This window comes from Gambusia affinis, linkage group LG12 (assembly GCF_019740435.1).
Source record: "Gambusia affinis linkage group LG12, SWU_Gaff_1.0, whole genome shotgun sequence".
In the NCBI taxonomy this organism is placed as follows: domain Eukaryota; kingdom Metazoa; phylum Chordata; class Actinopteri; order Cyprinodontiformes; family Poeciliidae; genus Gambusia; species Gambusia affinis.
Genome location: NC_057879.1, coordinates 27773788 through 27800367, shown reverse-complemented (window position 1 = coordinate 27800367; position 26580 = coordinate 27773788). Strand labels below are relative to the sequence as shown.

The 26580-nt window shown below is 48.6% G+C and overlaps 1 protein-coding gene across 1 annotated transcript in view; it reads right to left on the bottom strand.

Annotated features, from left to right (window-relative positions):
* Positions 1-2719: 2719 nt before the first annotated feature.
* The window catches only part of lamc1 (laminin, gamma 1), a 44298-nt gene continuing 20437 nt past the window's right edge, over positions 2720-26580 (bottom strand). The window contains exons 2-28 of the mRNA XM_044135140.1: positions 24814-25118; positions 15290-15420; positions 12996-13162; positions 12041-12229; positions 11276-11393; positions 10930-11028; positions 10725-10861; positions 10523-10645; positions 9975-10164; positions 9759-9871; positions 9458-9679; positions 8998-9186; positions 8613-8858; positions 8260-8413; positions 7953-8095; positions 7582-7760; positions 7351-7507; positions 7061-7266; positions 6906-6985; positions 6684-6821; positions 6349-6493; positions 6126-6275; positions 5940-6054; positions 5150-5349; positions 4909-5067; positions 4736-4835; positions 2720-4670 (exon numbers count right to left, since the gene is read on the bottom strand). Of these exons, the coding sequence (XP_043991075.1) occupies positions 4414-4670; positions 4736-4835; positions 4909-5067; positions 5150-5349; positions 5940-6054; positions 6126-6275; positions 6349-6493; positions 6684-6821; positions 6906-6985; positions 7061-7266; positions 7351-7507; positions 7582-7760; positions 7953-8095; positions 8260-8413; positions 8613-8858; positions 8998-9186; positions 9458-9679; positions 9759-9871; positions 9975-10164; positions 10523-10645; positions 10725-10861; positions 10930-11028; positions 11276-11393; positions 12041-12229; positions 12996-13162; positions 15290-15420; positions 24814-25118 (4412 nt within the window). The 3' untranslated portion in view covers positions 2720-4413. The remainder of the gene's footprint in view (positions 4671-4735; positions 4836-4908; positions 5068-5149; positions 5350-5939; positions 6055-6125; positions 6276-6348; positions 6494-6683; positions 6822-6905; positions 6986-7060; positions 7267-7350; positions 7508-7581; positions 7761-7952; positions 8096-8259; positions 8414-8612; positions 8859-8997; positions 9187-9457; positions 9680-9758; positions 9872-9974; positions 10165-10522; positions 10646-10724; positions 10862-10929; positions 11029-11275; positions 11394-12040; positions 12230-12995; positions 13163-15289; positions 15421-24813; positions 25119-26580) is intronic.

Here is a 26580-nt window from a genome sequence, read left to right as displayed (position 1 = left end):
CCTGATGGATGGAAGAGAGGAATTCAACGTTCTCTCTTCCTGGGATCTGGGGTCAAAGGTCAGGAGTTATTAGAGCTGTTCCCGGTTGTGAAAACAATACCACATTGCCATGGTTACGCATCATAACAACCGTCTGAAAACAGAAAGTATCCAGAACCAGGAGGAATGAAAATCCAAACATTCAACCAGAACATGGAACATCTGGAAACAGATCCAATCAGAACCAGTCAGAACCAGTCAGATCCAATCAGATCCAATCAGAACCAGTCAGAACCAGTCAGAACCAGTCAGATCCAATCAGATCCAATCAGAACCAGTCAGATCCAATCAGATCCAATCAGAACCAGTCAGAACCAGCAGGGCTGCAGGGCGCTGTTCTGAAACCTGATCCTGTTGGGCCGCAGCATTCTGGATGTTCTCCTTGGTTCTCTTTGGTTCTCTTTGGTTCTCTAGGGTCATCACTGGGTCGTTCACGACTCAGGCAGAGTTGGATCATGGTTCTGTTTTAGAACCAGTCCCACAGTTGGTCCAGATTGAGTTCTTGTTTTTGTCCTGGGTTTGGTTCTCTCAGGTATTTGTCTTATTTTGGACCTTTTCTCTCTGTGATGAATTGATGTCTATTTTGGTCCTTTCTCTGGTTCTGGTTCTGACCCAGTCTGTGTGTTTGGCCCTGACCCAGTGCTCTGTACCTCTCAGGGTTCGGGTAGAGCAGGTCCAACTCCATCGGAACCTGACTGGTGTTCTGCAGGCAGCGCTCTGCCTCCCCCTGCTGGTCTCTGTTGGTACCGCAGTACTCTATCAGTTCGGGTCCGTTGTAAAAGTTTCCAATTCTTTAGAACTCTGAGAAAGAACTGTTCAGATGAATAATTCCGTTTCAGTCAATGTGAACTGAAGTCTGAACCGGTTCTTCTGGGGAATCAGTTCTCCAGTCCACAGTTTGACCAGCAGGGGGCGGCAAAGCCCCAGTAAACTCCAACATGCAGGACAAGGAAGAACATCTGAAGGCTGCAGGAGCCTTGAAGGATTCAGTGAGAACTTTACCGCTAGAGATGATTGGTTTGGTGACACCAGGAAGGACAATCCGTCCAAATCAACTTTATTATCCCCAGGGGGCAAAAAAGATGAGTTTTGTCTTTACAAAATGACTAATGTACAACTGAAGCGTTACAAGATGTAATGCTTGTTGAAATGTGCTATACAAACAAACTTTACTGCTAAATTGTGAACCTGGAATTGACCATGTGAGCAGCTGCTGGAATAAAAGATTTTCAACAATGTGGCTTCTATAAGGTAATTAATCATTCTGCCCACAGAGGAAGGAAGGCCTTCGTTAAACACCGAGCCTTACAGATTTTACTGCAGACCTTGAAAATACTTTGGAAGCAAATCTTATTTTTGGTGGAAAGTGACCCGTACCAACCGATGAAAGCAAAAGTAAGAACGGATTCAATAAAGCGAGATTAAAACGTAGTAATGAAAAGAGAGCTGCATGTGGGAGGACTTTCCTTTCTACACAAACTACCTGTGACTCAACACTGGACAGCCTGGTCATTCACCGCTGGACAGACTGATGTTCTGCCAGGACGGACCGGAGGCTGAGCAGACAGACACAAATACCGGAACACAAGAACCGGAGAAGGAGAACCTTCTGTTTACCAAAGAAAGAACATTCCAGCAACTTTTTATTCCGCTGTCAAAGCAGGGTGAATAAAATGTTTAGCAGATGGGATCAGTATCTCAGTCGTTTCTTATCTAGCTAGTTGTTAGCATAACCCTCAGTGCGGCCAGGTGAGCCTCCTCGTCCTCATCCTCATCCTGATCTTCATCCTCATCCTGATCTTCATCCTGATCTTCATCCTCCTCCTGGTCTCGTTTTGCTCCACGGGTATAAAATCTTTGTTGTAACTTTTAGAAACAAGTTTTCCGGTTCATTGCGGCCGGTTGTGAGTTCAGGTCCCGGTAAGAGACTGATTAGCTTTCTACTCACCAAACCGGAAAACTGTTTGACCAAATAAATACATATTAATAATAAATAAATTGATTACTGTTATTTTTGATAAACTGGCGCCGTTGCAATGTAATATGATTACTCACATTTCTTTTTAGCATAAGTTAAATTTTATTTATGTCCTCCATAACTTTACAACTGATTTCTAATTTAGTTGTATTTTTATTATATTAAAAATGCCCTTTGGCCTTTTGAAAGACATTAATTATAAAGGTAGAGGTGGAAATGCTTCTTCTCCTCCATGAGTTTTATTTGGTTTGGAAAACATTACCGCCCCCCACCGGTAAGGAGCATGGACCCATGACCAAAACAAATTAATAAAATAATACTAATAATAAAAAACAGAACCTGATATCTTCTGCTTCCCCAACCTTTCTAATATAAATCAACCATGTCTAATTTAATTTTCCTATTACAAAGATTCATAACTTGTTTTGTGGGCAAAAATATCCATCATGTCTGAGGCTCAACAGAAAAGATCCAGAAAAAGTTCTGAAAATATTCTGCTGATGTTGCATCTCTGTGCAGTCAGTGAGGAGAACCAGGAGCTCCAGCAGCACATCGTCCTCATGATCCCAGCTGCTCTGCAGAATGTCTTCAAATCTGGCCTGGAAATGTCCAATTGATCAATTGATCAGTTGATCAGTTGATCAGAACAGCCACTGACCTGACAGGAGTGAAACCTGACAGAAAGTCGACTCAGACACCAAGTCCTGTAGTAGTTGGTTTTTATTACTCAAATGTTAGGTTTGGGTTTACAGGCAGGAGTGAACAGAGATGGAAACAGAAACCCTGCAGGCTGAGCAGCTGCAACATGGCCACCGACATGAAGAACCACAGCAGATCTCACCACAAACGGCCCGTATAACTTAGAATACTGATCACAGAGCTGCACAGGCTGCAGGCTGCAGGCGAGTCGCTGAAACAGACGGCATGAGGACATTCTGGGCTCTGGAGGTCCAGGATCGTCTGCGTGAATCTAAAAATGATGATGGGCTCAAAACCTCCTGAAAACCCACAAAGAATCAACACACAGTGATGGTGAAGGCAACAGCTCTCAGCCCTGTATACAAGCAAGCAGAGATAATAATAATTATAACAATCAGAATAATAACATACCACAGACGTTATGATAGAGGATATATTTTCACCTGGAGGTTTCAGTTGATTGATTGTGATCAGACATAATGGGGCTGCTTGGATAAAATCAGCCAATCACTTATTTACACGCATAATAATAAACTCCTCGCTCTAACTCATAATAAAAAACATTCACTCAAAAATAAAACATTTGTAATAATTATTAGCACCAGTGTATCAGATAAAACTCTCGCTACGCAGAATGTACAAAGTTGCATAGTGTTTGGATGTGGAGACCAAGGCGAGGCGTCGCAGCGTGGGAACGCACCGGTGAGCCGAAGCTGCCAAAGTCCAGGGGTCACTCAGGGGTCACTCAGGGGTCAGAACGGGATTTTACACACAAAAACAATCCACCAGGGGATCTGCCACGCTCCATCATTAGAACAGCATTTCAGCTTCAGGTCGTTGGGATCAAATCATCTTTCAGAGGTTTCCGCCACAGACAGAACTCCTGATTCACCGCTCAGCTTCTGATCTTCCTCCTGAACGGTCGTCCAGACTTTCTGAAGTCCAGGATCTTCTTCTTCTGAAGAGAAACTCTGAGAGCTTCACAAAACCTGGAGACTTTGATGGAAAGGTCCAAACGCTGCCAATCAGACCAGGACGTTAACTTTAGGTACTGCTGTTTATCTGGAGCCAACCTGGGAAATGTTCCTCTATGAAACATTAACTGTCATTTATTGTGGTCAGAAAACAGATTTGTGGACTGAACCGTTGAAGCTGCTTGTTCTTAATCACATTTAGTTTCTGTCTGTGACGGAGAACACAGCTTGTATCAAGGCTGAAATGTGGAAAATAGTAAATGAGGAAGAGTTTGGCTCTGGGACTTTGGCAGCTTCCCTGCAGGAGTTAATGTGACTTTACAAAACACTGCCACCTGCTGGAGGTGTGAATACTGCAGAAGAGAGGACTTGAAATGTTTCCCTGCTGTCCGAGTCGAGAGCGTAGCTTCAGGAAGAGGATCTGAGAATTCCTTCACGTGTTCTGAAAGGTTGAAGACAGAAATATGGCGAGGCACCAGCGGGCTGCAGTCACGTTGGGTTTATGGTTCTGGTTGTCTCTCTGAGGCTCGTCCACCTCGCTGCCCAGCGTCTCTGCACCGCACAGTTCACTGAAACGACACCGCCGTCACCAGCAACTGCCTCTCTACTGGGCGAGCTGAAAGGTTGGCAAAGAAAGAACTGTTTTGGTAAAAGTCGGCAGCTTGCCGGAGTGTTAGATGTGAGCGTGGGAGGAAACGGGGCGGCTGGGCGATGTGGGCGGGGCTAAGGCTGCTCCAGCGACGGCGTGTTGAAGCAGCCTTCGGGTAACGTTGCCTTGATGTCGTTCAGGTTGTTGATGTCGCTGCGAATCTCTCGGATCTGCCGGTCGTAGTCGTCGATCATCTGCTTCTGTGTGCTGGCCACTTCATTCAGCTCCCTCAGCTTCTTGTCCAGCTCGCTGCCGGCCATCTTGTCCTTGGCACGTTTCAGAGACTCACCGATCCTGTTCAGTTTGCTCAGATCCACTTTATCAATGTTTCCTGCAGAAACACGTGACGGTTAGTCTGAGTCACAGCTGACGGACAGAGACGGGTTCTGGACCTACCCAGCTGATCCATCAGGTCCGTGATGATCTTCAGGACCGTCTTCACCGTACTCTTGGCCTTGCGAGCGTTGTCCTCAGCCTGTTTGGCGGTTTGCGACGCCTGCAGGACAGATCAGCAACGCTGTTCTTAATCAGCTCAACACTTCCTGATAGATCGGAGCATCAGTTCGTACCATGGAGGCCATCATCATGTCGCTGTCAGCCTCAGCCTTCTTCTTCTTCAGCTCCTCCTCCGCGGCGCTCAGCTGATCCATCATGTCGTCAACATCTTTGTCCAGCTTGTTTGTGTCCTGCAGCGCCTTCTCTGCTTCCTCTTTAGTGGCAGCCGAGCCCTGCCAGGACACCATGCCAGGAGACGGTGAGCGGACCAAGAGGACGGGACCACCCATCGACCAGCAGGGGGCGCCTCCTTACCTTCTGAACGTTTCCTGCGATCTTCTCAGCCTCTTCAGCTTTCCTCTTGGCTTCCCCAGCGTCGCTGGCTGCATTACCAAGCGCCTCCTTGGCCTGCCGGGTCTTCTCGTTGGCGGCCATGATGGTGGCGTTGATGACGGGGATCTTCTTCATGGCTTCCTCTGCTGCTGTCTTGTTGTCGTTGACCCTCCTGTCAAAGTCTGGAAGAGGGTTGGAAATTAATCGAATGATTTAGAAGGAAAACATTTACAATAAGTGGGAAACTAAAGCAACATTGTCTCCATATTTATTTTTTTAAGAAATATTTTTATTGAATTTTATAACAAAAGAAAGAGCAAGTGACAGTGATACACTTAACCCAGATTCTTATTAAATAACTTGGTCCCCAAAGCAAACAAACAAATAAACAATAATAAACAATGAGAAAAAGAAAAACAAACCAAACAAAAAACCCCCCCAGCATTCTCTGTACATTTCTCTTAATGTCCTTTGTAACGTCTCCATATTTAAAGTCCTGCAACAGTTCAGCAACATCCTTTCAATTTTCTGTCAGACAGGAAGTTGTTTTAGTAAAAGTTCTGCAATGGTTACAATTTTTTAATGCACAGATTGATAAAACGTAAAACTGAGAATCCCTGAAATGTTCTTGTGAAAAAAGCTGATTGTTTTTATCCCAGCATTGCAGCAGCTGCATGAAGCAGAGTCTCTCTCTCTCTCTGTGTCTCTCTCTCTGCCCCCCCCTGCCCCCCCAGGCTGAACAGCAGTGTTGGACAGGAAGTGGTTTCAGTACCTCGGAGGTCCTCCAGGATGCTCTGTGCTTCTTTGAACGTTGACTGGCCTTTCTTCGCCGCCTCCTCGGCTAGAGCTTTGGCGGCGTCGGCTCTGGCCAGCAGCTGGTCTGCAGTCTGTGGAGCAGAAGGAGGTTCAACGTCTGGTTGGTCAGCCGGAGGAGAATCGGGTCAGAACCTGAACTCACCTGCTGCTCACTCTTCCCTTTCTCCAGCAGCTTCCGGACCTCCAGCTCTTTGGGCTTCAGGTCGTCTCGCAGCTCGTTGTACTCCCGTTCCGTCTTGTCAATCAGGTTGTCCAGATCGGACGCCTCCTTCTTAATCTTTTTGGCATCATCCTGAGAACAGGCGCATCATCAAGAAGTTTTACTCCTGGAGCAACGCGTGTCTTTTCACCTCGCTAACATTTACCTCCAATGTCTTGGTGTCAAACGGCGGCAGGCTGGTCAGGTTGGCGAACAGCTTCACAGCTTTGTTCCCGGCGTCCTCCGCCTCCGCCTGCACCTTGTGGGCCTGTTTCTCCAGGTCCTTGGCCCGGTCCTTCGCCTCGTTGTACCTGATCAGGGGGAGGAGTCAGAAACTTCAAACAGACTTTATACACAAACTGACTTTAACAAACTGAACACAAATGGAATGAAATGTGGCACGAAGCAACTAGAGACACAAAACAGATTCCAAAAACTGAATCTTTGTGTTTCTGTCCCTTTAAAACCGTTTTCATCCAGACAAACTGAAATGAGACCCACATCTTGTTGAGCTTGTCGATCTCGTCAGCCATCTTGCTCTCGCCGTCGATGCTCTTCAGCAGCAGGTTGTACGCTTTGGCCGACGTGTCGTTGGCATCTTTGGCGATCTTTTCGATCTGATCAGCATCCATCTTGTGCCTGTAGGAAACAGTTCAGAGATTCCTGTCAGCTGTCCTGGATGGATCCAGTTGGTCTGATCAGTTCTCGGTGTTGAAGTCTTACTTGTCGGCGAGGCGCCGCGCCTCCTCAGCCAGCAGCGTCATGTTGTTGGGTTCTCCGCTGCCATCGCTGGGTTTGATGTCCTGTGAAAAACGTGGGCTCAGTCGTCCGCCGCTCATCGATCCGTTAAACATCTGGACAACTCCGACTTCACTCACCACTTTGCTGACGGCGTCCTTGGCCTTGGCCAGTTCCTGCCGAGCTCGTTCTATCAGGCTCTCTGCATCTCGGACCCGGTCCCGCGCGCGGTCGGCCTGAGCGCTGGTGTCGTCCACCGAGTTGCGGATGTTCTGCAGTCGGTTCCACTGGGTGGTCAGGGTGACGTTCAGGGTGTTCAGACGGTCCAGCAGACCTCGGTCTGCGTCTGCAAGGACCCGGTCAGGCAGTATGTGAGCACACCGCCACGCTGAGCTGACCGTTGCTTTAATAACATCGTCTTCTGCTTTACCTTTGCTACTCTGAGCCTCGTCCAGCAGCTCCATGATGACCTTCTCTGCCTCCTTCAATCTGTCCTCGAAGGCCTTATCGCTGACCGCATCCTGGCCGGAGCCCAGATTGTCTATCAGCGTCTGGAGCTCCTGGAGCTTCTGTCTCTGCTGGTTCACCTGGACGCCATTTCAGAAACCATGTCAGTCTGAACAGGTGTGAAGGAGAGAAGCTCCGACCAACGAGCGCTCACCTTGTCTCGGACCAGACCGTAGCAGGACGGACACTGCTGGCAGCCTGGCACTGACCGGTTGTAGAAATAATTCTCCTCACACATGTCGCATCGAGCGCCGACGAAACCGGGTCGACACTCGCACCGGCCGTCTTCCTTACACTGAGCCGACACAGAACCTTCACGGTCACAGTCACACGCTGAGAACAGAACGACAAGAGTTCAGAGGTTCTGCACAGCTTTACTGATCTGCAGCTGTAGAATAACTCAAACTCAAACTTCTTCAGAACTACAAGGATTGGACCTTGGATACGGCAGAGATCCAAAACCCAACTGTAACTTTAAAGTAACTAAGTTACAAGTCAAAGTAACTTGTTTGGGTTTGTCCTCACGTTTGCATCCAGAGGAGCTGAAGCCGAAAAAGTTGACCTCACAGCGGTCACAGTGCTGGCCGGCGACGCCGGGTTGGCACTCGCACTGTCCTGAGACGATGTCACAGTCGCCGCTGGTGGAGCCGATTGGGTTGCAGCTACACCTGCAGACACACAACCAGCAAACTGACTCATCACATCAACCCTCCGCTGGATCTCTGCTTTCAAACTTCCAGCCCTGATCTGTTGAGCCACGATGGAAGGAATGAAAAGACTTTGTGTGATGATGAATAAACAGCCAAGCTCTGAAACGTGGAGGGGAACTCACTCCTCACAGCCGTTGCCGCTCTGCAGGTTGAAGAATCCCAGCTGGCAGGCGCTGCAGTCGCGCTGATCCACGTTAGGGAGACACTGGCACTGACCGGTGACCGGAGAGCAGCTGGTCTGCTGGTCCACTGTGCCCAGCGGAGAACAGGAGCAGGCTGGCCAAAACACCGACAGGAAACACTACGGTCAGTGCTGTGAGTCACAGACGAGCCCCAAACTGGTTACCTGAAAACCTGGTTAAGAACTGAGGCTGCAGCTCATCTGAGGCTACATGAGCAGTAAAACGAGGGCTGCAGCGTCGGTCAGTCGCTGGGAGTCAAACCTGTTCCTGGTCGTCCACAGACGGAGGTTTACCTGCACACTTCTCAGCAGGGTTGGAGGCGTTTGGGTCTCCGAAGAAGCCCGCCTTGCAGCGGTCGCAGAAGAAACCGTCGGTGTTGTAGATGCACTTCAGGCATTCTCCTGTCTCGCGGTTGCAGTTGCCGACGGCGTTGGGGTCGATGTTATTGCTGCACTGGCAGGAGCGGCAGGGCCGGGCCGGCCCGTTCTGACCCAGAGGGTCCCCAAAGAACCCGTCGTCGCAGAGCTCACAGCGCTTACCTGCACACAGGTTGACATGACCTGTTGATTCTACTTGTACTGGTCCTAGCAGATGTTTAAAAACATGTCAAAGCAGCTGAGTTTGTCTATTTTCTCCTGGAAGAAGCGAGACGTCGCTCGGTGTCCAGTCCTCTGGTACCTGTGGTCCCGGCAGGACAGTTGGTGCAAACCACTTCTCTGGTGTTGGGGACGACGGCGCAGGTGGCCCCGCCGGGGCAGGGGCACGGCCGGCAGTCGCCCGCCGAGCCCTGAGTGGCGTCGCCATAAAAGCCGTCCTTGCAGCGCTCGCAGCTCAACCCGGCAGTGTTGTCCTGACAGTCACAGGCTCCTGGGAACCAGAGACGATTTCACTGCTGACAGCCAGATTACCACCAACACAGAGCACAGCCACAGAGACGAGACTTCCTCAACGTCCAGCTGGGAACAGACCGACGGTTCCTGCAGGATCCCAAACTAAAATAAACCCGGATCCAGTCAGAACCTCAAGGAACCAGTTAGGAACAAACCCAAGATTCTGTCTAAAACCGGAAAAACACCAAACAAAGTCCCTGTGACCATCAACCCTCCACTCCCAGTGTTCCCAGTGTTCCCAGTCTTACCAGTATCAGGGTGGCAGGAGTCGCTGTGACCGTGGCAGTTGCAGACTTCACAGGAGCTGAAGGGTCCGAGCTCCCGCTGGGCCCGGCGGTATCCCAGGGTGCACTGCTCACAGTGCTGACCCTGGTACCCCGGCGGACAGGAGCACTGCTCCACCCAGCGGGCCGGCGTTCCCGGGCCCCTCCTGGCCGTCACCAGGGCGACGTTGTCCAGGTGACCAGCACCTGCAGACCCAGAGACGGTTCATGGCAGAACGGCGGTGGAGGAGGAGGAGGAGGAAGGTGATGAAGGTGAGAGGCCTACTGCGCTCGCTGTAGGTGCCCCGGATCTTGATGGCCGTCAGGTTGTGGAGAAGTTTCTGGAAGTCGGAGTCACTGATGGTGGGCCTCCAGGGGTAGCCTGGCTGCTCGTGGAGCCTGAACCAGAACCAGAACCAGAACCAGAACCAGAACGGTTTCATTTATTCAAGACCGACAGAGAGCAGAGGAATCTTCAGTGAACAGGAAGGCCTGGTCTCACCTGAACACAAAGGTCTGCATGTTCTCGTTGGGGTAGGCGTTGCCCTGGGCGATGAGCGGCACGGCCAGCCTCCGGCCCGCCCCCTCCAGGATCAGGTCCTCGGCCGACAGCCGGGCGTCCCGCCGCTCCACGCGGAACGTCATGCTCAGGTTCTGGCCATAACTCAGCATCTGATTCCTCAGGAACTTCTCTGTGGAGCAGAAAACAGCAGCAGTGAGTCTCTGAGGGGAACCGGAGGATCCCGGCCGGATCGGGTCCAGATCGGGGCCGGATCGGGGCCAGATCGGGGCCGGATCGGGGCCAGATCGGGGGCCGGATCGGGTCCGGATCGGGGTCCGGATCGGGGTCCGGATCGGGGTCCGGATCGGGGACCGGATCAGGTCCGGATCGGGGCCGGATCGGGGCCAGATCGGGGGCCGGATCGGGTCCGGATCGGGTCCGGATCGGGGTCCGGATCGGGGTCCGGATCGGGTCCGGATCGGGTCCGGATCGGGGGCCGGATCGGGTCCGGATCGGGGCCCGGATCGGGTCCGGATCGGGGCCGGTACCTGGGGCCACCAGGTACAGGGGCTGGTAGTCTTCAGACACCAAGGACACTTCCTGTGCGGTGGGAGACCACTGGACAGAGACGGTGGCTCCGTCCCGCGTCTGGCCGCTCCACTCCTCTGTACCTGCAAACAGGAACAGGAAGTCAGAAGCCGACACTAGAGGGGAAGCGTGCCCAGAGTTTGGGCTGCAGGCGGAGTTCACCTCTGTCGAAGGTGGAGCTGATGGTGTGGACGCTGTAGCCTTCGGCGCTGTCGCACACTGACGAGTGCTGGAAGCAGAAACAGGCCGTGCAGCCCTGGGGGTTGTTGGGGTCCAAGTTGAAGTAACCTGGTTTACATCTGGAGGGACAGACGGGTCGGTATAAAGACCGTCTTAACGAGGAACAGAACCTGAGTGCGGCCCTTACCTGTCGCAGCTGAAGCCCTCCACGTTGTCTTTACAGCGGCACTGACCCGTGTTGACGTCACACTCCTGGGTGCTGCCTGACGGCGAGCAGGTGCAAGGCCTGGCAGACAAGCACAGGGTCAAATTTACCCACAAAGCTTTGGGAGACAAAACAACCCAAACTCAACGACGCGGCCAGCAGATGGCGCTCAGACGACACAGTTCCTGAGGCAGAACAGATCAGTGGACTCATTCCTGCTTTTCAGAAACTAACAGTTTCCCTCTCTGTCATGTTCTCTTTCACTTTAAGGCAGTTTGTGTTCAGGTGATGTGAGGTGGCGGCGGCGGCGGCGGCGGCGGCGGCCTACCTGCAGCCGGCCTCCGTCAGGCTGTGGAACCCCGGCTGGCAGCGGTCGCACTTCTCCCCAGTTACTCCGGGTTTGCAGGCGCACACGCCTCTGTTGTTGCACTGAGGAGACTCAGAACCTGCAGACCAACAAACGGCCGTCAGCTCGGTGACCTTTAACCTCCCATAGATAGTTAGAGTCAATGAAATTAACAGAGAGGCTGGAATAGAGCAGGAAAACCTCATTCCACACACAAGCAGGTTTACAGGAAGTTTCTCTGAGAAAGAACAGAGGATACATTCAGTACAATGATGCAAACTGCAAAGAAATCCACAAACTGTTCCCACAAAAACACATCAAAATATCAAAGCTACCAGAAAAGATGTCAAATATGCCAGAAAGGAGCATCACATTATCATCAGCAACAAACCCTTTCAGCAGAACACAGAGCTGCCACGGACAGAAAGAATAAATGGGAAGTAAAATGACCAGCAGGGGGCAGAAAACACAGGAAACCGTCTGTTTTCTGTTCAGTTCAAGGCTTTTAAATCAAGTTTATGACCTTCATGTTTCAGCGTTTGGTTTTATATTTATTAACTGATCTGCTGTCTGAGCCGTTTTGTGTCAGGTTATAGTTGATACAACAGTTTCTGTTTCTCAGACTGGAAATGAACCGGTTGACCTGTCAGACATGAGCGTGGGCGTAGCAGATTCATGCTTTCATCCTTTCACTCCCAGGATGAAAGGATGAATTTGCTGTTTCTGCAGCCAGCTGCCGGGACTCACCGATGGAGTTGCAGTTGCAGGGCAGGCAGCGGTTGCCGCTCTGGTCTCTGTGGTAGTTGTCCAGGCAACGCTCACAGTTGGGCCCGTCGGTGTTGTCGGCGCAGTTCCTGCAGTGACCTCCGTGACCCGTGGCCCGGTACAGCTCGGCGTCGAAGTAACAGTCTGAGCTCTTCCTGTTACAGTCGCAGGCTGAAACACAGAAACAGCAACAATCCCTGAATGCATCCAACATCGGTTAAAAACCGAGACAGAGTCAAACTCAGAGCTGGAAACCCTCGACAGAAACCACAGTCTGTCTTCGTGTTGTTTCAATGTGGACAAGCTGTTTTCTGTTTCCTTGGCAAAATAAAAATCTGTTTTAACAGAAAAATGAGACAAAACCGCAGCAGGCCTCCTGAATATGAAGAAACGCATCAGTCAGCGTCATAATGCTGGTCAGAACAGGAGCAGACATGACAGCGCAGCCAGAACGCCGCTGGTCATTCCTGACTCAGGTGAATAAAGACACAGAGAGCTTCTACATCCCTGGGCAGGGTGCAGGTTTGTTAAGTCTCCAATCTCTCATTCCCATGTCTTCCTCCTCACTGGGAAACTCATCATGTCGTCCCATTAAAACCAGCAGAGCTGGTTGTTTCTAAACCACTGCGTTCTGCTTTAAGGTCTGAGTTTCCAATCAAAACCTCGTCACTCTTCTGTTTTCCTTTTATATTTTCTTTCTAATTCTGGATTTTAGTTTTGAAACTAAAACAATTCATCAACATAACAAATGGGGATTGCTGGCCTTGGAAAAGTTTTCCTGCCTCTCATGTTTCCTGCAGTGTGGGAGAGTGAGCACTTCATCATGCCTCTGCATTAAACAGGAACTACAACTCCCACAATCCCCCAGAGACCTGGCCAGAGGCCAGCGCAGCTGTCCGCTCTCTGGGCCGGTTTCAGGCGGTAACTGGTGACTCACGCAGACACTCGTTGGCGCTGTCGGCCGTCGCCCTCATCCACGGCCGGTCGTTGAAGAAAGCTTTGCACACGCTGCAGTCCACGCCCTCCGTGTTGTGTTTGCAGTCGCAGACCAGCCGGCCCCCGCTGTTCCTCACACACTCGCTGGCGTGGCCGTTACACTTACACCTGACGACACACACACACACACACACACCTGTTACACCTGGATGACACACCACTCAGCACATCACCTGAAAAAGAAACAGCATTTCATCATCAGATGTGAGGTCTGAACGCAGCCTGTCGGTGTGAAATCTGTCATCGGGTTTTTAGCCGCTCATCTGGGGAGAGTCTGTTCCGCTGGGTGATTGAAGGTTTGCTTCGACCTCCTCAGGAGGAAGAATGGCTCCGACAGGACGCCGCTTGTTCAGCCTCTCCGGTGTTTCCTGGCACAGAGCCGTGGAAACTCTGGCAGCAGACAGACCTTCAGAGAGCCTCGCTCGTCTGGAGCTCAGACCCCACAAACCTGAGCTGCACAGGTTTCTGTCATCTCAACCAAACACACATCCAGAGAAAAGATGCAAACAGAGACTGAAGAAAACAACCAGACAGAATCACCAATCACAGCCAGGACCGACGGAAATCAGGAGGAAACAGTCTGAACGGACGGACGGACGGACGGATGGATGGATGGATGGATGGATGGATGGATGGATGAACGGACGGATGGACGGACGGATGGATGGATGGATGGATGGATGGATGGACGGATGGATGGATGGATGGATGAACGGATGGATGGATGAACGGACGGATGGATGGATGGATGGATGAACGGACGGATGGATGGATGGATGAACGGATGGATGGATGGATGGATGAACGGACGGATGGATGGATGGATGGATGAACGGACGGACGGATGGATGGATGGATGAACGGATGGATGGATGGATGGATGAACGGACGGATGGATGGATGGATGGATGAACGGACGGACGGATGGATGGATGGATGAACGGATGGATGGATGAACGGACGGATGGATGGATGGATGAACGGATGGATGGATGGATGGATGAACGGACGGATGGATGGATGGATGGATGAACGGACGGACGGATGGATGGATGGATGAACGGATGGTCCATCCATCCCATCTCTCCTATTTTTCAGCTAAATTAGTTTTTATCGTTTCTCTGACTATTAAAGTATCATTTAAATGTCAACTAATGTTAGAAATTAGACATGATTTTAACTTTAGGCAACATAAACATTTAGCAGCTAAGCTACAGACTGTTAGCTTAGCTGAAGCTAGCAGGTAAACTTTGAGATTTAACTACATTTATTAAATTTATAAAATTATTTTTGAATCATGTTAAAATTGCCACTAGGGGCGTGCTCCGGTGGCGTAGAGGTCAGCGCGCCCCACGTTTGGAGGCCTTCAGTCCTCGACGCGGCCGTCGCGGGTTCGATTCCCGGACCCGACGACATTTGCCGCATGTCTTCCCCCCTTTCCTGTCAGCCCACTATGAAAAAAGGGACACTAGAGCCACAAAAAGGACCCCCTGGTGGGGGGGAAAAAAAAAAAAAAAAAAAAAAAATTGCCACTAAATGTGCATTTATTTAATTTCTGTTTCTTGAGTCATAAACTAATGATTATCAGTGATTTCACCAAATCTAATTTACAAAACAAAACAGCTCTAAAGAAGTTTGTTCGCATTAAATCATTTTGCACATCATCCAGTGAATATTGGTGTTAAACTGAACTGGTTTACATTAAACCAGTTCAGTTTAAGGAGGTAATAATCTGGACCAGGACTGCAGGGGGTTTCAGAACCAGTTCCTGGATCCTGGTTAAAGTTCAACCAGCAGCATAAAGGTGAGCAGGACCGGCCCGGAGGAGCCGGGGGGGTAAAGTCCGCTCAGGGGCCACGCCTCGGTAGGAAAAGCCTCTGCGGGCCCCTGACCCGCCCATCCCCGTTTCCCTGTAATCCGGCCCTGCCAGCCAGGAATGTCAGGAATGCTGGATGTGTAATGGAAATCTGCTCTACATTTCAAACAGATTATGGCTGCAGAGGCTCTGTGTTCAACACTCTGGTAACGGCTGTCCTCTCCGCTCTGCCCCCAGCCGGGCGGGAAATGGAGACCCCATGTAAGCGTTGAGGCAGGCGTCGGGGCAGCGGACCACACAGGGGCGGATCAGGACCCATAAATCCACCTGACCCCACTTCTCCATTCACTGGAGGCCTCTTTTGTCTGAGCGGGCCGGTGAAACCCGGCCACCAGATGAATGTTTAACTGCGTGTTTACCTTCCTCCCACGGCGAAGTCAGAGATGGCGTAGTAGTAGGACTTGAGGACCTTGGGATCGTTGAAAACTTCGTCTCCGAACGTGTTGAGCCTGTTCAGGGTCACTCTGATGTCTGTGGCCGTCACCCAGTCCTAAACGGAGACGACACGGACGATTAGAGCAAACATGCAGGCTGCAGCTTCGGCTCAGAGCGTTTCAGTGGGAATGAACAGAACCTTATCTAAAAGCTGAGAGTGTGAATAACGACCGGCTGAACAATCCCCCAAACGCCCCGTCCTGTTCAAGCATGCAGGCAACATGCAACATGGAGGCGGCGAGCCACAGATGCTAAAAGTGATAAACGTCTGAGGCTGGAAAATGAAATAAAAGGAGTTTTTATCAGAAACGACCAGGAAGGTTTTCTGGACTCCTGCAGGGAAACGGCTTCAGTCTCTGATCAACATATTGAGACTAGAAAGTTACAGAAACCTTGAAATTTATCTTGGCTGAAAGCAGCAAGAACCTGAGAGACGATCGGATCAGGAGAGGTTCTCCAGCTTCAAACTGGTTTACTGACATTAAACTGGTTTACTGACATTAAACTGGTTTACTGACATTAAACTGGTTTACTGACTTCAAACTGGTTTACTGACTTCAAACTGGTTTACTGACTTTAAACTGGTTTACTGACATTAAACTGGTTTACTGACTTCAAACTGGTTTACTGAGTTTAAACTGGTTTACTGAGTTTAAACTGGTTTACAGACATTAAACTGGTTTACTGACATTAAACTGGTTTACTGACTTTAAACTGGTTTACTGACTTTAAACTGGTTTACTGACATTAAACTGGTTTACTGACTTCAAACTGGTTTACTGACATTAAACTGGTTTACTGACATTAAACTGGTTTACTGACATTAAACTGGTTTACAGACATTAAACTGGTTTACTGACATTAAACTGGTTTACTGACATTAAACTGGTTTACAGACATTAAACTGGTTTACTGACATTAAACTGGTTTACTGACTTCAAACTGGTTTACTGACATTAAACTGGTTTACTGAGTTTAAACTGGTTTACTGACTTTAAACTGGTTTACAGACATTAAACTGGTTTACTGACATTAAACTGGTTTACTGACTTTAAACTGGTTTACTGACTTTAAACTGGTTTACTGACTTCAAACTGGTTTACTGACATTAAACTGGTTTACTGACTTCAAACTGGTTTACTGACATTAAACTGGTTTACTGACTTTAAACTGGTTTACTGACTTTAAACTGGTTTACTGACATTAAACTGGTTTACTGACTTCAAACTGGTTTACTGACATTTAACTGGTTTACTGACATTTAACTGGTTTACTGACATTAAACTGGTTTACTGACATTAAACTGGTTTACTGACATTAAACTGGTTTACTGACTTCAAACTGGTTTACTGAGTTTAAACTGGTTTACTGAGTTTAAACTGGTTTACAGACATTAAACTGGTTTACTGACATTAAACTGGTTTACTGACTTTAAACTGGTTTACTGACATTAAACTGGTTTACTGACTTCAAACTGGTTTACTGACATTAAACTGGTTTACTGACATTAAACTGGTTTACTGACATTAAACTGGTTTACAGACATTAAACTGGTTTACTGACATTAAACTGGTTTACTGACATTAAACTGGTTTACAGACATTAAACTGGTTTACTGACATTAAACTGGTTTACTGACTTCAAACTGGTTTACTGACATTAAACTGGTTTACTGAGTTTAAACTGGTTTACTGACTTTAAACTGGTTTACAGACATTAAACTGGTTTACTGACATTAAACTGGTTTACTGACTTTAAACTGGTTTACTGACTTTAAACTGGTTTACTGACTTCAAACTGGTTTACTGACATTAAACTGGTTTACTGACTTCAAACTGGTTTACTGACATTAAACTGGTTTACTGACTTTAAACTGGTTTACTGACTTTAAACTGGTTTACTGACATTAAACTGGTTTACTGACTTTAAACTGGTTTACTGACTTTAAACTGGTTTACTGACTTTAAACTGGTTTACTGACATTAAACTGGTTTACTGACTTTAAACTGGTTTACTGACATTAAACTGGTTTACTGACTTTAAACTGGTTTACTGACTTTAAACTGGTTTACTGACATTAAACTGGTTTACTGACTTCAAACTGGTTTACTGACTTCAAACTGGTTTACTGACATTAAACTGGTTTACTGACATTTAACTGGTTTACTGACATTAAACTGGTTTACTGACATTAAACTGGTTTACTGACTTCAAACTGGTTTACTGACATTTAACTGGTTTACTGACATTAAACTGGTTTACTGACTTCAAACTGGTTTACTGACATTAAACTGGTTTACTGACATTAAACTGGTTTACTGACTTTAAACTGGTTTACTGACTTTAAACTGGTTTACTGACTTTAAACTGGTTTGCCAACGTTATTTAATAACTAAACAAAATTTTATGTTGTAATATCCCATTAGCAGTGATGTCAGTAACGCGTTAATTTGTAACGCGTTACTGACGTCGGACCACTTTTTTCAGTAACGAGTAATATAACGCGTTGCTATTTCAAATCGAGTAGTCAGACTACAGTTACTTATCAAAATCACTGTGCGTTACTATCTTCTTTTGTTATTTAATCGTATTTCCTCTTCTCGTCTTGTCGAGTGACCGACGTCTCTATGCTGACAGAAATGTAAACAATGGAGGGAGATGCGATTTTGTTGGTGGAAAACTGGAACTATTTTGAGTTTCTGTCGCCAAGTCCGATTATTATAAACGGCTTTGGGCTTCCTTTTTTTTAAAAGTCGCTTGCAGATTTAATGAGCGGCGTGTTGCGCCTTTTTTGGCTCGTTTTTGAACGTGAAGTTACTCATTTGGGTTTGGAAATAAGCAGACTCATAATAAATCCCAGAATTTGTCCGTCATTAAGGTAGTTTTACTCAGTCTCTCCTTGTCCATCATTTCCCGGATGATCCGTCCCGCTGTGTCTTTGTTAATGTCAAGTTAATATATTACCTCCCAGAAAACTGCAAACATCGAGACCAATATGAACAGCGCAATAAACGTGAAAACAGCCACGAATGAACGTGTCCGTAGTTGGCAATGATTATAATGGCAATTTAACGCCACTATAATTATTAATATTAAGATACGGACTTTAAATCTGTGCAGCCATCTGAGCTGTGGAGCTGCAGGAGGAGCTCTGTGCGCTGTGACACCAAACGCAGGGCCGTAACGCAGAATCTGAAAGTGGGGGGGGGGGCTTTACAATCCTTCTTTGAGTTTTTCAGACAACAATCGACCACACAAATTACTCAGGTTTTTATTTTTTTGTACTGTTTTTTCTACAATCTCCTCTTCAGTTTAACCTTATCAGTGGAGACACATTGTTGATGTTACCATTATAAAATAGCTTACAATTAAGTATTGGCAAAGCTCAATGTGATTTTCACAGGAGGCAGAGCGTTGTTGTTAACAACTGCTGAAAGTAACTAAAAAGTTACTTTTAGTGTAACTTAGTTACTTTCCAAATCAAGTAGTCAGTAATATAACTAAGTTACTTTTTCAAGGAGTAATCAGTAGTCCGATTAAAGTTACTTTTTCAAAGTAACTATGCCAACACTGCCCATTAGGACACAGAATGCTGTTCTTGATTCTGTTGTTCTACGAGGTTCTGGATCCTCTTTAAGGTTCTGGATCCTCTGTAAGGTTCTGACAGGAAGTTCTGCAGCTCTGGGAAACCGATGGAACCAAAGTCCAATAACTGTTTTTACTTTCTGCTCCAGGATTTAAACGCAGGACGAAGGAATTCGTCACGACCAGCTGCCGGGTTTCTCAGGGTTGCTCAACGTCTGGCCGGAGCCTCGTGGGAAAGCGGGCCGGTACCGGCGGGAGGCGAATCGGACCTAGAGGTTCAGAGTGGGAGCTCTCAGCGTTTCTGCGAACGGAACCCAGGTTCTGGACGGGTTCTGCTTCGCTCACTAAACTGTAGTAACTCGGTCCGGATGCGACCCGGTGAAGTTTTGCTGCTCGTCTCAGTCTGAGGCGGTTCTGGTTTTGATCCGGAAGTTCTGGGAAACATTTTTCCAGTCAGTATTTCTGCTCCAGAAATAATCTGATCCGAACAAACGAAGGCGGTTCTGAAGCTGAACAGGAAATACATCAACGTCGCTTCTGTAAGGATCAAACTTTCCCGGCGAAGGTCAAAGGACCCGCAGAGGTCAGAGGTCAGGGGGCACTCGGACTTCCTCATGTCCCGGCACGGTCGGCCCAGTCAGGAGAAACTGGCTGGGATTCCCGTCCTCCAGGGAGCCGGAACCGCCATCAGCTGAGTCAGCAAAATCTGACCCAAAATATCTGATCCTGAAGCAGGAAGGAGTTCCTGGACCTGGACCTGGACCGGAACTGGACCCGGACCGGAACTGGACCTGGATCTGGACCTGGACCGGAACTGGATCTGGACCGGAACTGGACCTGGACCGGAACTGGACCTGGACCCACACCCGGACCCGGACTAGATTCAATGATCTGGACTCGTGTCCTCGTTGGCCTCCAGTTCATCTCCAGATAAAATAAATAAAATAAATTCGATCTTCTAAATGATCAAGATCATGAAAACCATCTGGACTCGGCGGATCATGGAGGTGAAGTGAAGAACTGAAACATGGTTTGACTCGGCCCAAACTCTGAAGGCGACTTGGTTCTGGCAGCGACTCGGCGAACCGGGCCCAGGCGAACCGGGCCCAAACGAACCGGGCCCAGGCGAACCGGGCCCAAACGAACCGGGCCCAGGCGAACCGGGCCCAGGCGAACCGGGCCCAGGCGAACCGGGCCCAGGCGAACCGGGCCCAGGCGAACCGGGCCCAGGCGAACCGGGCCCAGGCGAACCGGGCCCAGGCGAACCGGGCCCAGGCGAACCGGGTCCAGGCGAACCGGGCCCAGGCGAACCGGGCCCAGGCGAACCGGGCCCAGGTGAACCGGGCCCAGGCTGGTCTGCTTCTTGTTGTCGACCTGTCAGGATTTCTGCAGAACAAGCCGGCAGCTGCAGGTCCAGACCGGTTCTGAATCAACATTTGTTCTCCATCCGTCACAAGCAGAGAGGAGAAAATCTTGCAGGAACCGTAAACATTGAGCCGGGCCGAACCAGAACCTCTCTCTGCCTCCAGGAACCATCATGTGCGGTTCTCTCTGTAAGCATCCGGTCTGTTTTACAGGAACTGCAGATCCCTGATCGGTTTCACAGCTGGGAGGATTCAGGAATCCACTTCCTGTCTGGAAAACCTCCCAGCTGCAGCCGGACCCGTTGAGACGCAGCAGGGATTAGAACCAGCAACCTTTCCTCTGGTGTCTCTCACATAGCAAAGGTCAGGCTGGAAACTGAAGGACTTTTAACAAACCAGAAATATGATTCATCAGTGTTATCATTTTAACTTGGAAAGTTCTTTATGAATGAATGAATAAGATTTCACTGAACGGATGAAAAGCTGGAACATCTTTTCTGGCTCAGCTTTGAATTATTGGATTTTTGTTTCTTTGAACCAGAAACTTCAGACGTTTCATCATAAACTGACTCATGTTGTTACTTTAGATTAATCGTCTGTTCATTAATCCCACATTTATGAACTAAAATGTTCTTATTGAACTGATGTAATAATCTCATCTTAACAGTCATAATTATCAGAAATAAAACTTTGGTAACATCAGTGTGAATTAATCTACGGTTTCCCTCAGATTAGAGAGTTTCTGGAATAAATCATTTCTATAACTTATTGATATATTTATTTATTCAACTAACTGATCAGAACTGCAGTAAATGTATCTTACATCTTTACTGTTAGCAAACTGATGCTAACATCGCTGTTAGCATGCTAACACCAACATTAGCATACCGACAGAGCTTATTGTTGTGAATTCAAAATTATTCTACAATCCCAAATCATTATAATTCAGCAGATGCTTCATCGTCTAATGTTGAGATTTTGTGAACCAAATGAACTTAAAGTGACTTTAAGGTTTTAACCTCAGTAATCAGTTTGGAGTTTTACAGTGCGTTTTCAGTCAAACGGGTTAAATTGATTTAAGATTGAAGTTTTGATTCCCCAGCATCCTGAAAACATTTATCTATGCACCATGAGCCAGTTTGGCCCAGCTGGTGTTTAAATAGAAACCATGACAGAGACGGCAGGGGAACATTTAAAGCCCAGCTGTGACGTCCAACATCAATGAAACCGATGCCAAAAATGTCCAACTGTTTCATACAGAACCGAGAAATTAAATTAAGATGTCAACATTTCAGATTGATTATCGACCCGTCGCTATATAAAACACCAGTAACTGTGGCAGGCTGTGACCTTTCAGACGACCTCTGTGTGATCTGGGAATGTTTTATTAAAAGTAGAAACCTGTCGTTCGTCCGCTCAGCTGTTTTAGGCTCAGCTGTGGAAACCAGAGGCAGGAACTTGAAACGTCTGGGTGAGTTTATGTCTGAGGAACTTCATTCTGAACGCCTCCAAGGAACAAATGTAAACTTCAGACCCAGTTCATCTAAACCTGAGCCCAGTTTGACCCGGTTTCAGGCTGTAAAATGGAGAAATGTTGGACTAATGAAGCAGAGCTCTGATCCGTTCGTCAGGCCTTCATGTCTCTGTTCTGCTGGGAATTGAACCAGCGACAGCGGCTCTGCGTCCGCCGGAGGGTTAAAGAGCCGGCAGGTCAGCTGGTGGTTGTTTCCCAATCCGGACCCGGAGACGACAGACGGCAGGAATGTCACTGAGCCGCCGGCCGACCGACCGACCGGCGCCACAGGAAGAGTCCAGGATCGATATAAATAGATTCAAACCAAACGGGTCAAATAAGGAGCAGAAACTGAGCAGCAGAACTAAATCTGTAACTAAACCAGAACCAGAACCAGAACCAGAACCATACAGGACAGGGGTCCAGAACCAGAACCAGAACCAGAACCATACAGGACAGGGGTCCAGAACCAGAACCAGAACCAGAACCATACAGGACAGGGGTCCAGAACCAGAACCAGAACCAGAACCAGAACCACACAGGACAGGGGTCCAGAACCAGAACCAGAACCAGAACCACACAGGACAGGGGTCCAGAACCAGAACCAGAACCAGACCCACACAGGACAGGGGTCCAGAACCAGAACCAGAACCAGAACCAGAACCATACAGGACAGGGGTCCAGAACCAGAACCAGAACCAGAACCAGAACCACACAGGACAGGGGTCCAGAACCAGAACCACACAGGACAGGGGTCCAGAACCAGAACCAGAACCACACAGGACAGGGGTCCAGAACCAGAACCAGAACCAGAACCAGAACCATACAGGACAGGGGTCCAGAACCAGAACCAGAACCAGAACCAGAACCAGAACCAGAACCAGACCCATACAGGACAGGGGTCCAGAACCAGAACCAGAACCAGAACCACACAGGACAGGGGTCCAGAACCAGAACCAGAACCACACAGGACAGGGGTCCAGAACCAGAACCAGAACCAGAACCAGAACCAGAACCAGAACCATACAGGACGGGGGTCCAGAACCAGAACCAGAACCAGAACCACACAGGACAGGGGTCCAGAACCAGAACCAGAACCAGAACCAGAACCAGAACCATACAGGACGGGGGTCCAGAACCAGAACCAGAACCAGAACCACACAGGACAGGGGTCCAGAACCAGAACCAGAACCAGAATCAGAACCATACAGGACAGGGGTCCAGAACCAGAACCAGAACCACAACAACACAGGACAGGGGTCCAGAACCAGAACCAGAACCAGAACCACACAGGACAGGGGTCCAGAACCAGAACCAGAACCAGAACCACACAGGACGGGGGTCCAGAACCAGAACCAGAACCAGAACCAGAACCATACAGGACAGGGGTCCAGAACCAGAACCAGAACCAGAACCACACAGGACAGGGGTCCAGAACCAGAACCAGAACCAGAACCAGAACCATACAGGACAGGGGTCCAGAACCAGAACCGGTCCAGAACCGGTCCAAGGTGACCTTGGACCATGAACTCATCTGTACCAAAGGTTTCTAACAGCAGAAGCGCGACCCAAACCGGGTCATCAACAGAACCTTGACCCAAAACAACAGAACATGTGGGAAAGAAATGGATCATGGTGCCAAAACGGTCCAGTAATCTCCAAACCGGGTCACAGCGAGTGAAGCATCCTGGACCTTCAGAACCAATGAGACAAACAGACAGTTGGTCCATTAGTTTCCTCAGAACCGAATGGACCAGAACCAGTCGGTCCGACCCATTACATGTTTCTGTTTACGTCTCGTTGGTTCTTTGAGCTGCGAAGCCAATAAACTGGATTCACATCAAACCGTTTCTTCGTTCTTTAAACCTCATGGCAGCAACTGGAGGAAAAACAAACTGCTGCAGGCTGAGAAGAGTGGAAACGTTTCACAACATGGTGAGACAGAAGAACGAAAACAACCTGCTGTCCAGTTATGAGGCAACAGCAGAGAGGAGGAAGAGGAGGAGGAGGAAGAACGATAGCACTGCTCCAGCTGCTGGCGAGGAGAGCCAAACGCTCCGGTGGGAAATCTGGGGGAGTCACCTGGTAGCAACACTGGCTGGCTTGGAACCAGCAACCTCAAAGCCCTGGCAACCTCAGGAACGTAGAGTTACAACGCTCAGATCCGGTTGGATACTCTATGATCCCTTTGGAGATTAAACCTCATGCTGGTCTGGAGACAGAAAGTCCACCTGGTGGAACCGTTACAGCTGTAGGCCAGTCCAGGACCAGAACCTGAACCAGAACCTGAACCTGGTCCTGGACTGGCCTGGTGCCGGACCAACGTCTTTCTCTGGACTTTACATTCAGGAAACGGGTTTCCTTTCCTTTCCCCAGCAGAACCTTTGGTCCCCTTGGTTCTGCTTTTCCAAAGGTCCTGACCCCCACCATGCCGCCTGGGTCCAGAGACGGGCTTACGTCATGTCAACACCCTGGAAACTCGTTTTCATGATTGATTCATTTCTGCCCACAGAGATGTGAATAATCCCAGATTACGTCGCCCCTGCAGCAGATTAGCCTCTGTCTTCTTCCAGGCCCAGTAAAGTCTGCTGAGGTTCGTATTCCTGCTGCAAACAGCTTCATCGGCTGCTTGGTTCTGGTACCAGAAGATATTCTGCTCTACAGCGGAGATGGAGGGAAACCTTTCATTGCTTTCTGTCAGGTCAGAGATCTTCTTATTCCTGTGATCAAAGTGGAGATGATCTTTGATCCTCAACTTCAGGATGAAACCCTGCTTTGAATCAACCTGCCCACATCTTAACCCTGTTGTTGCGTTATGAGTATTTTCTGGTTTTCAAGGAATTTTTCTTTTGAAGCTGAAGTTTTGTGTTAACTTCTTCTGCAGCTCTGAACCAACAGCAAAGCTAAAATCATGTTTGAACAAAATTAGCTTCATTCCTCATGAATAATTTGATGTTTTCAGACTTTCAGAAGCGCCGACTCTGACCTGGAGGACTGGGCTGTTGTCGAAGTTGTAGGCGCTTGGTCGGCCCTCCAGCGTGGAGAAGGCCACGTTTCCTCCAGTGAGCGGCGAGATGTCGCTGAAGTCATCGGTGCAGAGCGCCTCCTGCTCGTCGCCGCCGGTCTGGATGAACCCACGGCTCGGCTTCCTGTAGGTCTTCTCGCAGGAGCCGCTGTAGTACTGGTAGGGCACCCAGGGGCCGCCCTCTCTGCTCCGCTTGTAGATGGCGAAGCTCTCCGGACGGCTGGTGTGGAACTTCAGCCGAACGTAGGTGATGTCGAAGGCCTTACCTGCAGAAAGACACGGAGGCAGAAAGGTAACCCAACAGGAAGTGAACAGCAGCCTCCAATAAAATGAAGGTAAAATGATTTTACAGACATCAGGCTGATGTTATGTGACTGACTGGAGAAACATGAAAATATGTCCAAATAATTGCTAGACATGTTGGCTAATTTTATTAGATATTTTGTTTCAAATTACGGCCCAAACCAGACAACTGAATTTACCAAATTTACCCAAGAACAGAAAAAGGTTTTTAAAAACTGAATTTATTTGCTTCTCTATGTGATTTGTATTATTTATAAAACTGTTAAAGCTTGGTTCTTCCACGATGACGTTCATTCTGCCTGGTTCTGGTTCTGGTTCTGGTTCTCTCAAAGAAAATCCTGAACATCTCGTCAGTAAAAGTTAAATATGTAAATATCTCATATCTCTCTATTCATTTAGTGTGAAATGAATTTATTTTAAGTCAGTTTTTTGTTTCAGAAAATGTTTGCAAGATTCTTTTGGACCTTCCATACAGATCCGACTTTTGCTGGTTCTGAACCGGGATGAATCTTTGACTGGACTCGTTTCACGTTCAGTGAAATCCAGCGTCACCAGATTTCAGTTTAAATCTAACAGAAACCCGAGACCCGGATCGCTGCAGCCGGCCCGGTTCTGAGCAGGAATGCAGGGAGCCGTCGGAGCGTGACGAAGCAGCGGACTGGGTCAGGACGGTCGGTCCCGGCGGGTCTGAGCAGGTCCAGCCGCCTCCGGGTTGCGGGCGATGACTGCAGGTGGTTCAGCTGTTTGCTCAGCCAAAGAATCTGTTCTGTCAATAGAGAGATGACGGCCCCTGGGGGCCCCTGGGGAGGCCGGGCCCCTGGGGGCCCCTGGGGGCCCCTGGGGAGGCTGGGGGAGGTTATTTCCATCAACTGCAAACAAAGGTGAAGCAGCTGATAGGACGAACAAAGGCTTCAGTTTATGACAGGAAACCATGAAGAGCTGCAAACAGCCAGGGTCCTCTCCCCTGAGCGTGTGCACGTGAGCGTGTGCACGTGAGCGTGTGCACGTGAGCGTGTGCACGTGCCAGCAGCCCTCTGGTAAGCAGATGAACTTTACGGGTCAAGGTTAACAAGAAGGATTTAACTGCAGGCTGGATCCTGATTTACTGCAGACACCAGTTAGATTTTATCAGAGTGAAAAGATGAAGGGACCAGAACCAGAACCAGAACCAGAACCAGAACCAGAACCACTTTGCAGCTGTTCCACCATTAATGACTGAAACTGCAGCTTCACGTTCGCCACAGAACAAAGCAGAAAACCAAATTCAGACATGAAATGTTCTTCAGGTCAAGCAGAACGTTTCTCTTCCTGTTGGGATCAAACAGCAACAGGAAGCAGAACACGGGTCGAGCAGAACCTCCGGGATAAAAACAAACCCAACAGCGAGGGGCTGAAACGTGATCTGAGAGGAAACCGGGACATGAG